Source organism: Podarcis vaucheri, assembly GCF_965113315.1.
Source record: "Podarcis vaucheri genome assembly, chromosome: 3".
NCBI lineage: Eukaryota > Metazoa > Chordata > Lepidosauria > Squamata > Lacertidae > Podarcis > Podarcis vaucheri.
Genome location: NC_138761.1, coordinates 1,828,345 through 1,840,658, shown reverse-complemented (window position 1 = coordinate 1,840,658; position 12,314 = coordinate 1,828,345). Strand labels below are relative to the sequence as shown.

General features: G+C 48.3%; 1 protein-coding gene and 1 long non-coding RNA gene across 3 annotated transcripts; both read right to left on the bottom strand.

Annotated features, from left to right (window-relative positions):
- On the bottom strand, positions 1 to 593 carry LOC309529688. The gene is made up of 2 exons (XR_014218309.1): positions 470 to 593; positions 1 to 420 (listed from the first exon to the last, which is right to left on the bottom strand). It is a non-coding gene; the product is annotated as an uncharacterized lncRNA (long non-coding RNA).
- Positions 594 to 1,331: 738 nt separating this feature from the next.
- Positions 1,332 to 5,830, bottom strand: LOC309530039 (sterile alpha motif domain-containing protein 12-like). Of its 2 annotated transcripts, none has more exons than XM_082218490.1 (4): positions 5,495 to 5,830; positions 4,566 to 4,740; positions 3,385 to 3,676; positions 1,332 to 1,627 (listed from the first exon to the last, which is right to left on the bottom strand). In XM_082218490.1, exons 2-4 carry the CDS (start codon positions 4,647 to 4,649, stop codon positions 1,623 to 1,625), a joined length of 381 nt encoding a protein of 126 aa, XP_082074616.1. In that variant the 5' UTR covers positions 4,650 to 4,740; positions 5,495 to 5,830; the 3' UTR covers positions 1,332 to 1,622. The 2 variants fall into 2 exon arrangements, with proteins under 2 accessions (XP_082074616.1, XP_082074615.1); XM_082218489.1 differs by having other exon boundaries at positions 4,566 to 4,716.
- Positions 5,831 to 12,314: the final 6,484 nt, after the last annotated feature.

The window sequence follows — 12,314 nt, the reverse complement described above, 5'->3', positions numbered from 1 at the left end:
TAGGTTATGTATCTGTTTTATTTGTAGCATCATACAGTGGTGGTGGTGGTGTTTAGTCGTTTAGTCGTGTCTGACTCTTCGTGACCCCATGGACCAGAGCACAGTGGTACCATACAGTGGTACCTTGGGTTAAGTACTTAATTCGTTCTGGAGGTCCGTTCTTAACCTGCAACTGTTCTTAACCTGAAGCACCACTTTAGCTAATGGGGCCTCCCGCTGCTGCTGCACCGCCGGAGCACGATTTCTGTTCTCATCCTGAAGCAAAGTTCTTAACCCGAGGTACTATTTCTGGGTTAGCGGAGTCTGTAACCTGAAGCGTCTGTAACCTGAGGTACCACTGTACTGGGCTTCCGGGAAGCAAGTCCTGTCGAATTCAAAATGACAAACACTTACTCGAACAACAGTTTCGTAGCTTTACGTCTCGGCAAATCAGTCAGACGCCTGGTCCACCTAACTCAGTGTGGCCCACCTTGACTGGCAGGATCTCTGCAGGGATCCCCCCCCCCCAGCCTGCAGCCCCCAGATGTTGAGCCTCGTACCTTCCGCATGTCTAGCAACATAGCTTCCGCTGCTGGGCTGCAACCCTTCCCCATACCTACTGTAGCAGGAACCCCCCCCCCACCCCAATCATTCTGTTTGTACAAACTTCACACACTCACACATTACATACACCACATTTCTGTTATAAATTCATAGAAAAATCAACCATACATCGGATTTGCACTGTTCCATTTTTATTTTACTCCATATGACAAAGACTATCAAAGGGGGGTGGTGGCTTGGTTCTGGTCGGCCATAATCCCTTCACCATCCCAGCACATCCACAGGAGCCCTGCCCAGTTGCTATGTCAACCCTGATAATCCCAGACAGAAGACAATCAAAATCACAAAGAACCTGTATATGGCAGTGGATTCAGCACAGACTGAAACAAAGGACAATAATCAGATTTTCCCTCTGGGGGCAGGAAACTGCAAACCCCCTTTTGTCTCCTGGAAGTGACTCATGGGCAGGGGGAAAAGAGGAACCAGCCAGGTGACAGGACACTCAGGTTACCACCATAACTCCTCCCTCAACCCCTCCTTTCTGTAATGTATGCATGATGTTTCTGGGGGTGGGCTTGAGCTAGAGGAGGGGAATTTCAAAAGTTTTTATAAGGTCTTGCAGCCCATTGTTCTGGGTCTTTCCTCTCTCTTGCCAGTGAAGGGAATACCCTGTTGCAACAGTTCAATAAAGGCCAAGCCTACAGGCTGCTGTTTTGCTCCAAGTTATCCTGGTTGGTGTCTTTGTTTTTGTCCAAGAGAGCCCTCGGATTTTTCCGGTAACACTACGAAGCGCGGGCCATCCTCCTCTGACCAGATGTTTGCAGGAGGCCCCTAGGAGGCTACAGGCATGGGGGGCAGCCCCTTCCCCGAGAAAACCCACATTCTGCCACGAAAGCCTTTGCCCCCGGGGCTGCAAACTGCCGAGTCCAAACCCCAAAGCAGCTCCTTCCATTCTGCAGTCCTTGAAGCCTGGCCTGGCACTGGGCTTTGGGCTCCACCGTCCTGCTCAGAGGTCCAAAGCGTGTTCCTTTTTTTGCATCCCAGACAGAGCTGCTCACTTGACAGCGGGGCTCCCTCGATCACGCTGTGTGTGGAAGAACGGAGAAGGGGTTGTTTAGTTTCCTTCAGAAATATTGCAAGACCGCTAATTAAAACACTTCCATCGGCGGAACTGGCACGGCTACAGGTGCGATGAACACCCGCTCCGCATTTTAAGAACTCGGACTTAAACATGGCAGCACCTGCCCTGTGGAACTCCCTGCCTAGTGACACCAGGCGGGCAACTTCCCTCTCCTCTTTTCAGCACCCACTAAATAAAACATCTACCTATCCAGATGCTTAGAAAGTTGGTGCAAGTTTTAACCTGGTCGTAGCCTATTGTTATTTAAACTTTCCATTATTTTTTTTAAAAAATGATATTTATTAGTGTTTCACAAACAATAAAAACAAATTCCAACATTTAAACTACAAAAACAAGACAAATAAAAGATACACAGTAGAAAAACAGTTGATAGAAGAAAGAAGAAAAAAGAAAGACTAAAGAATAAGAACAAAGAGAAAAGCCAGAAATCAAAACTAAAAATAGATTAATATTTTCAATTCTTATATTTTCTTCACTAGTTTCTTGACCTCCTCACACCTCTTGACCTCCTCACACCTCCCATTTTGTATTCCAGTTCAAATATTAGATTCAGCAAATCCTTACCCTCTAACATTTATCCTTACTCCATATGTTAACCTATTATTATAAATATCCAATTCCAATTATCAATCCCTATTTACATTTTCTTAAGCATCTCTTTGCCAGTACCACTTATTTTCAATCAAACGTCATTTCAACATTCATTATTTAAACTTTCCAAAGTGTTGTTAATCTTTCTAATTGATCATTTCATTGTTTTGTCTGTTTTGTAAGCTGCTTTGAGGGTCTTTTCAAATAATCCAACAGTGTATAAATTTTATTACACACCCATTCTTTTTAATTTTATTTTATTTTACCACGTTTCATTACAGCTCTATTCCTGTGGTTGCACAGATGATACAAAAGCAAGGGAATTAAGATTAATGTTTCTGTTGGATCCACTTTGCATTCAGCATATGTACTGATAATCACTGCAGAATTTTGCTTTCCAAATGTTTATTTGTTAAGACCGAGCAATATTCTGCAGAATTCATGTTCCATGTCTGCACTGATGCCGCAAAATACTCTTTTTTGTCTCCTGGTATCTTTATCCTCTCTCTAGGGATGCAGGTGGCGCTGTGGGTTAAACCACAGAGCCTAGGACTTGTCGATCAGAAGGTTGGCGGTTCAAATCCCCGCAACGGGGTGAGCTCCCGTTGCTCGGTCCCTGCTCCTGCCAACCTAGCAGTTAAAAGCACACCAAAGTGCAAGTAGATAAATAGGTACCACTCCGGCGGAAAAGGTAAATGGCGTTTCCATGTGCTGCTCTGGTTCACAGAAGCGGCTTAGTCCTGCTGGCCACATGACCCAGAAGCTGTACGCCGGCTCCCTCGGCCAATAAAGCGAGATGAGCGCCGCAACCCCAGAGTCGCCCACGACTGGACCTAATGGTCAGGGGTCCCTTTACCTTTATCCTTTCTCTCTGTGTGTTTTCTTTCTTATTTTTCCTTCTGTAATTTCCCCCCTTATAACTTTAAAACTTCAATTTTTTTAATGTGGGGGATAAATTTTCTTAAATAAATCAATGCCCTCGGTCTCCCCAACCCTACACATTCTGCTTCCGTTCCAGTCCCAGTAAGGACTTTGACAACACCCAGTAACTGGGGACAGTTATGGGGCACCCGTGCAATTCCCCACCTGCTTTGGGTACCCATCCTCACCTCCTGTAATGTCCAGCAAGTCTTTCATCTCCTGCTGAATGCGGAGGTGCAGGACTTCGCGCAACAGCTCCTGCCGCAAGCTCCAGGGCGCAACTCCCATGCGCTCCAGCGTCTCGTCCGTCAGACGCAGCAGGGCCTTTCCAGATATGGCGTGGCTGTGCGCCGCTTCCAGAAGGGGCTTCCCCTGAGCCCCCAGGGACCCTCGTCTCAGCCAGGAGCAGACCTCGGAGACGGTCCACTGGGCCACTGGCCGCCTCACCTGGTCCTCCTCTTCCAAGTCCTCCTCCAAGCCCTGCAGGGCAGAAGTTTGGCAGGCTGATTTCTCTGCCCTCCGCTTTTGAATTCACCCCATCCAACCTCAAGCACGGACATAAGAAAGTAAAAAAATCTAGCGTTTTGTTTGGAGCCCTTTAAGATGAGTTGAGCAATCCAGAACAGTTCGGCTCCCTCTTACTCTCCTCCTTTTGGAGAAAATAATGTGTGATTTTGCTCTGTCTCCTTTGGGGTTCTGGGGATCTGGCATGATTCCCAGATCTTTGCAGTTCTTTCTAGTACCGTAAGTACCATAATAATTAAGATTATTTGCTAGCAGTTTGCAGAAATCAATTATCTCCAAATGTGGCGGCCTCGGATTTACGAGTCCAGAGTCTGTGCCATGCAGCAGAAGGCAGCTTTTTGGAGTCTCTCTGCAGCTGCCACCCGGGCTCGCTTGTCAACAGTTCTGATAATCAAGATGTTTCTCTTCCTTAAATTATAACTAGTATCTTGTAAACTGTGGCTCGACCTTGCGTTTGGCACTGCCTAGCAAAGTGCTCAGCCCACCCAAGCTTCATGCAGCCTCACAGTTTAGAGAACAATAAAACAAATATTAAGGATTAGAATATTAATAAAGGAGAAGAACTTTGTAAATGTTAGGAGTCAATTTTATTAGAAATATGTATTTGGAGAACTGTCATACAGGTGGTATAATGAAATTCAGTTAGAGGGGATTTGAGGAAGTCAGTTATCAATGTTATGAGAATAAGATATCTAAGAAATAATCCTTTTTGTGTTTAGTTTATTGTATTGTAAAGTGTTTTTCTTTGTTGTGTGTTTTGTAATGTCTTTTTTGTCATAAATGTGGAAAACCAAAAAAAATATTTTGGGGTAAAAAGAGGTTGGCATAGAATAAATGCACTCACCGCGTCTGCAGTTCCGGGCGCTGCCAGTTGAGCTGCCAGGCCGTTCAGGACCCCTGCCAAGCCGCTCCCGGGACTGGTCTCCATGAGGACCCTGCGGTGGAAGAGGCAGGGGTCGGAGGCTGCAGGGTGGTGGCGGCAGGTGTGGGGCTACCTGCAGACAAGGCGGGAAAGAGATCTAAGCAGAGAAAGAGGAAGGGGTGGAAACAGAGACGCCTGAGCTGTCCCCCATCAGAGGCTGGTTTCCCCCTGGACGCTTTTTGAGTAAATGCAAAGGGCTGTAACAGAAAGAGCTAAAGGGGGGGAGAGACCCCCTCCCAACTCAGCTGCCAAACTGCCCCTCTAAAGCAGTCTCAACCAGCGAGTGACATGCTGGCTTATCAGTGGTGGTGGTAATAATAATAATAATAATAATAATAATAATAATAATGATGATGATGATGATATTTATACCCTGCCCATCTCATAGAATCATAGAATCCGAGAGTTGGAAGAGACCACAAGGGCCATCGAGTCCAACCCCCTGCCAAGCAGGAAACACCACCAGAGCACTCCTGACATATGGTTGTCAAGCCTCCGCTTAAAGACCTCCAAAGAAGGAGACTCCACCACACTCCTTGGCAGCAAATTCCACTGTCAAACAGCTCTTACTGTCAGGAAGTTGGAAAAGACCCTGATGTTGGGAAAGATGGAGGGCACAAGGAGAAGGGGACGACAGAGGACGAGATGGTGGGACAGTGTTCTCGAAGCTACCAGCATGAGTCTGACCAAACTGCGGGAGGCAGTGGAAGACAGGAGTGCCTGGCGTGCTCTGGTCCAGGGGGTCATGAAGAGGTGGACACGACTAAACGACTCAACAACAAATTGTTATCATGGGGGACTCAGGCTGAGCATCCGGTCGACTCCTGACAGGCTGCAGCCTGTGAACTCACCTGCTTCCCCACTCCAGCTGTCTCATCCGTCCCCAGCGAAGGCTCCAGGGGCTTCGTTCAGCTGTGCCCCCCACCGCAGAAGATCTCTCCGGTTCTCCTGCCCGTCTCCAGACCTGCCTCGGAAATGATCTCAGCTGTTTTGCCTTGGTCTGCATGCTCCTCCCTGGAGTTCAGGCCCAGGCAGGATCGGACTCCATCTCCTGGCTTGCTGCCAAGCCACTGACATGCCCTTTCGTGTTCCTGATAGAGCGAGTGTTGCAGAAATCTGCTAGAAGGCTGCTCTCCTTCTCCTCTTCCCCCAGCATGCGAAAGTTTGCCTAATCTGATAAGCACCCGAGTTTCACTCGTGCACAATCTTCAATGCACACACCCATGTGTGTGGGCGCACAATATCGCATCCCTTTTAATGACAGGGCAATGTTTAAGTGAATAGCCCAACCACCATGTCTGTAGATTGTGAAAAGGAAACTTTGCTTCAAATCCCTTGGGGTGTAGGAACAAACTCTGATTACCGTAATCCCTGAGGAACAGAAGGCCCTTTGCTCCAAAAGCTGTGAGCACTGTTATACGAATTTTAACATCTTAGATATGTAATAAATGTTCATAAATGTACCAAGCAAACATGTACATAAATATATAAACCACATGTCTGAAACCCCACAGAAAAAAGTCCTGAACAAATTGACCTCAAATATTTCTCTGCAAGGTCAAAGTGGGAAACCTCCCCGTTGTCTCTTTCCTCACAAATCCTGTCTTAAGGGCACATTTAAGATATGAACAGGGTGTGAGCCTGTGACCTGGCTCAGGAACTAAGTATTTATCATTACAAAAGACTGGCCAGGCTCCCCAGGCAAATCAAGTGACATTTAACAGGTAACCTGCCAGACAGGAGGTAAACAATGCACTCAGATTTCTGTTGTAGACCACCCTTTCTGTGATGTAGGTATGATGTTTCTGGGGGTGGACTTGGACTCCAAGGTGGGCAATTTAAAATGTCTATATAAGGGCTTGCACACCTTTGTTTGGGGTCATCCTCCTTTCCTGCGTGTGAGGGGAGCACCCTGTTGCAACAGTCAATAAAGATCAGGCTTACTAGCTGCTTTGCTTCCCAATATTCTCTGGCTGGCCTCTGTTATTTTCTCCGACCGATGGAGAACCTGCAAAGGACTCTATAAGGGCTCTTGTGTCCCCTATAAGCGAATAAGGGCAGATTTTTGTTTATTACAGTACTGCCATTTAAATGAGTTCTGGTGAATATCAGGGGAGCCTGCAGGATCAGGCCAAAGGCTAGTCCAGCATCCTCTTCACACAAGTGGTCAAATGCCCCCAAGAACCTAGGAATCCAGATAGAGTGCCTCTGGACCTGGAGGTTCAGAAAGAACGTAATAAGATTCCACTGGATCACGCCAAGGGGGACCCATCAAGTCCAGCATCCTGTTCTCACAGTGGCTGAGACGTTGCCCGTGGGAAACCAGCAGGCAGGATCCAAGCAGAAGAACAACTCTCTCTTCCTGCACTTTCCAGCAACTGGTGTTCGGAAACATGGAGTGCCTCCAACATTTAAAATGCACCCAGCGCCAGCAAAGGTAAATTAAAGAACTGCATAATGCTTAGAAGACATCTGAAGGCTGCCCTGTATTGGGAAGTTTTTAATGTTTGGTATTTTACTGTGTTTTTTATATATATGTTGTGGAGGGGCGCGGGTGGCGCTGTGGGTTAAACCACTGAGCCTAGGACTTGCCGATCAGAATCCCCGCGACGGGGTGAGCTCCCGTTGCTCGGTCCCTGCTCCTGCCAACCTAGCAGTTCGAAAGCACATCAAAGTGCAAGTAGATAAGTAGATACCGCTCCGGCGAGAAGGTAAACGGCGTTTCCATGCGCTGCTCTGGTTCGCCAGAAGCGGCTTAGTCATGCCGGCCACATGACCCGGAAGCTGTACGCCGGCTCCCTCGGCCAGTAAAGCGAGATGAGCAGCGCAACCCCAGAGTCGGTCTCGACTGGACCTAATGGTCAGGGGTCCCTTTACCTTTATATATGTTGTGGGACGTGGGTGGCACCGTAGGTTAAACCACAGAGCCTAGGACTTGCTGATTGGAAGGTCGGCGGTTCGAAAAGCTTGTTTCTTCCAATTCTTCGCTAATAATATTCTCTTTTGCCAAGCCCAGCCTGGCTCCAGTGCCATTGCCCCCCCACCACCACTCTACCTGTGCTCCAGCCCCGCCCACAAGGAGCTCCCACCTTGAGCACACAAGCTTTGGGGCTGCATCCTGCCTGGATTTCGGACACCCAGCACAAACATTTGCATGCCCGATACCAGGTGCAGCCTGCTGGAGACACCTGGCCAGGGATGATCTCCGGCAGGCTGGACCACTCAGACATCGCCATGGTCCCTTCCCTCTCTGTGCTGCTTGCAAGCTTCCTGCCCCTGATTTTGGGAGTTGCTTGGGATGGAGATGAAGCCCCCAAGGTAAGTCTCTTGCATTGATTCTCCCCCAGGGCGTTCTCCTCCCCCTACATTTGGGGGGGGGGTCCTAAAACTTGAGCAGTTATGGGGGCCCCCTTTGCAACCAGTAAGGAGGTCTAGCCAACCAGTTACCTTCTTCAGTGGGGTTGTTCCATGACGGATCACCACAATTCTGTAAAAAACAAAACAAAAAAACCCTACTGCATGTCAGATTTTGATTAAAATCGCTGTACTTGATGATCTCACATGTCAAAGTCACTGCTGTGAATTGTTGTTGTTGCTGCTGCTGCTGTTACATTTATGTGCGGCACATACTTCCAGCACATATAAATAATGAAAAGAATGAAAGGAAATTCGATTTTGATGAATCCCTGAATTGAGTTTTATTATTTCGGTCACAGACCAATTCCAGCCCACATACAATATCGAGGTAGTCATAAAACACAATAGGGATACATTTGAATTTGCAGTTAGGTATAACAGGGACAATGCAGATATAGCAACAGTTAAAAAATATATCAATTAAAGCTTAGTCACTAATACATAACCTAAAATTATCATTTAAAACCTTAATCATTATGATAGCACAGCTTGTTCCCTAAGTTATATGGCAATCGCACAGAATCTGGCTACCCAAATCTGAATGATGAATCCCTTGTTCGTATATGTTTGAGAAATTTGTTCTTCTCTCTTTTGTTTGTTTTTTATCATGATTTTTATTGAGTTTTCCATTTTTCATTACATTTTAATTACACAAATCCATAACTTAAAACATTGCTCACACAAAGCACCGACCTCCTTCCCTCCCTCTTTCCGACTTCCAAACATCTTTTACCAATTCCTCACTTTTCTATGTTCTTCTCTCTTTTGTATTTGTTAATAAGTTGGAAATTCGGGGGGGGGGACTGTTAAAAGAAAAAAAGAACTGGTCAGGTTCTGGCCAAGGGCTTTGGAGCCGACGGAGGTTGAAGCCAAGTTATCCTTACTACAAAGCTTTGAGTCATTTTAACCGGTGTGGCTGTGCCTCCCCAAACATCCCAGGGGGCTGTGGCTTGGTGGTGGGGTGTGCTGAGAGGGATCCCAAACGGGGACCCCTTGACACAGGCTGGAGGGCTTTGCAGAGCACCCATCCACAGGATTATGGGGGCACAAAAGGGAAGCCTTCAGACCATTGTGGATAAGCCCAGAGTGTCATGAGGCCACCTTGCAAAGGATGCTTGCCTCACAGGAACCCAAATTTGCTCCCCCCCCCCTTGACCCCCTTCAAGGATTGCCCCATGGAAAACGCGCCAGGCCTTCCCCAACACCACCAGGGCTGCCCCACCTCTTCTGCAAAAAACTGAGTTTTGCATGCAGGGTGTGGGACATATCCTGCCCTTCCAGAAGCCAGGAAGAAACACATGTAAATCTTCCTGCAGAGGATGTTTGCTCTCTGAGATGTCCTGTTAGGGACGTGTTGCCTTTCAGGTTGATGGGTCTGTGTGAGTGGAGTCAGGATCCCAAGGAGGCTGGCAATGAAGGCTTGTAGGTCCTGTAATAAACGGAAATTTGCCTTTATTCCCTTACGGGGGACACAAGAGCCCTCATAGAGTCCTTTGTAGGTTCTCCATTGGTCGGAGGAAAAAACAGAGGCCAAGCAGAGAATATTGAGAAGCAAAGCAGCTCGTAAGCCTGATTTTTATTCATCTGTTGCAACAGGGTGCTCCCCTCACACGCAGGAGAAAGGAGGAGGACCCAGAACCCAGGTGTGTCTGCCCTTATATAGACATTTTAAATTGCCCACCTTGGAGTCCAAGACCACCCCCAGAAACATCATACCTACATCACAGAAAAGGCGGTCTACAGCAGAAATTTGAATGTTCTTTTTTTCCTGTCTGCCAGGTTATCTGATGATGCCTTATGGCAGTCTGCCCATTTCTTTGAGATGGTGATTTCCCAATTCCTGAGACAATGGGAAGGTTTCCTCACCCCCTCCCTCCTTGCAGGGAAAACATTTGGCCAGTTTGGGAGTCAAAATGGTTTCAGGGAGTCAAAATGGTTTCAGGGTGGTCTTCCTGTGGTGCTCCAGACATGTGGTCCCCATATCTATGTACATGCTAGATTGGTACATTTATGAACATTTATTATACATATAAGACCTTAAATTTTTCATTTCAGTCCCAAAACAAGGGCTGAAGAGGGAGACACGCACCCCATAGAAGAGGGAAAAATGGAGGCTGCAATCACACCATGCATTTAAAGCCCTCCCCCACCACACAAAGTGTCCTGGGAACTGTAGTTTAAGGGTGCAGGGAATTGTAGCTCTCTGAGAGGTGAACTATAGTGAAGGACATAAGGAGAGCCTGCTGGATCAGGCCCGCGGCTCATCTCGACCAGCATCCTGTTCTGACAGCGGCCTACCAGATGCCCATCACTGTGGGAGGGAGTTCCATAGTTTATGTGCTGCGTGAAGAAGGACTTTCTTCCCAGGATTGTTCTTTGGAGTGGGGGTGGGGCAATGTGCTTTTGAATGTAAGGTAAAGGTAAAAGGTCAAGGACCCCTGGACGGTTAAGTCCGATCAAAGGTGACTATGGGGTTGCGGCGCACATTTCGCTTTCTGGTCAAGGGAGCTGGCGTTTGTCCACAGACAGCTTTCCGGGTCATGTGGCCAGCAGGACTAAACCGCTTCTGGCACAACGGGACACCATGACGGAAACCAGAGCAGCGCACGGAAACGCCATTTAACTTCCTGCCGCAGTGCTACCTATTTATCTATTTGCACTGGTGTGCTTTCGAACTGCCAGGTTGGCAGGAGTAGGGGCCAAGCAATGGGAGCTCACCCCGTCACCAGGATTTGAACCGGCAAACTTCCGATCGGCAAGCCCAAGAGGCTCGGTGGTTTAGACTCCAGCGCCACCTGCGTCTTTTATCTTTGCATCAGGTTAACCACTGTGAGAATAGAATGCTGGGCTATACGGTCTGCTGCCCTGGTCTTGCAGGCTGGTCTAATGTTCTTAATGAAGTGGCTTCATGTAAGACGCACTCTTTCCCTCCTAAAAAGTAAGGGGAAATGTGTGTGCGTCTAATGGTGTGAATGCAGGCTGCGCAGTGCTCCCTCTCACTGTTCTAGCTTCTGGCTTAGCCCCTCAGTCCCTTCCCCCACCTCCTGGAAAAGCCCCCAAGAGCCGTGCTCCCTTTAAAAATACTTTTTTCTTGCATTCCCCCTCTAAAAACTAGGTGCGTCTTACGGTCAGGTGCATCTTATGGAGCGAAAAATACAGTATTTATCTGCTTGCACTGATATGCTTTCGAACTGCTAGGTTGGCAGAAGCTGGGGCAGAGCAATGAGAGCTCACCCCGTTGCAGGGATTCGAAGCGCCACCCTTGTCCCCTCACTTTTAAATGTATGGCATGTGTGGTCCCAGTGCATCTGTGAAACTGGGTTCCAGTTCAGAAAAGGCCACTTTCTGGCACAACCTTAAGGTCTCGCCTCTCTTTCCTCCTAGTGCCTCAGAAGTCGCTCGGAGGGTGTCGGTTCTTGTGGGCCCCGAGTCAAGAGACAAGCTGGTGAGTAAAAAGCGACCCTCAGAGGCAGGGCTGGACTCAATGTGGGTTGAGCTGAGGCAGTGGAGGTGGATGGATCCTGTCCCTGGATGGCCAAACAGACCTCCCCCCCCCTTTGAGTCAAAGGTTGAGTCCAAGACGCACTGTTTGGACTCCAGACTGGAGAAGCACATTTCACCTCCTTGCTTCCCTCTGCCCAGTCATGCGCCCAAAATTAAAACACCCACATTCCATAAGGTCTCCCACAAGGAACCCCGGGGGCCACGCAGTCTGGCCCCCTGCAATGCAGGCAGTGGCGGAACTTGGGGTCTCAAATTTCAGCTTCTTTTGCCGCTGCATCACACGGTTGGCTCATATTAAGATTGTGATCTGCTTGCTAAGACCCCTAGATCACAGTTAGGCAACCTAAGGCCCATGGGCCATAAGCTTCCCACAGGGGTCGTTTAACTGGCCCACGGGCCTCCCCCGAAGCGAGCCTCCCGCTTGGCGAGTCCCTGCGCGCTGCGCTAAACTGCCACAGCGTGGTGCAGAGACTCACTTCCATGGCTCCGGAAATCGTGTCTGCACATGCGCGGACGCCAGAAATCACATCTGTGCAGACACAGACACCAAAAATCGCATGCGTGTGTGCGCAATCCGGCCCACGCAGGGATCTCCGCTGGAGTGAACGCAGGGATCTCTGCTGGAGTGAACCTTGCCGACCCCTCGTCTAGATCCTTTTCACATGGCGAGCCAGGTGTCCCCCGTCTTATATTTGTGCATCTGGTTCTTCCTGTCCAAGCAGTGCCAGATTTACGTAGAAGCTAAACAAG

What these genes read in the sequence shown, in the direction of transcription:
- LOC309530039 (XM_082218490.1), bottom strand. Translation starts at nt 4,649, where the DNA reads ATGGAGACCAGTCCCGGGAGCGGCTTGGCAGGGGTCCTGAACGGCCTG. An exon ending in CGCCCGGAACTGCAGACGCG is followed by an intron (nt 3,677 to 4,565) that starts GTGAGTGCATTT and finishes TCTGCCCTGCAG; the next exon opens with GGCTTGGAGGAGGACTTGGA.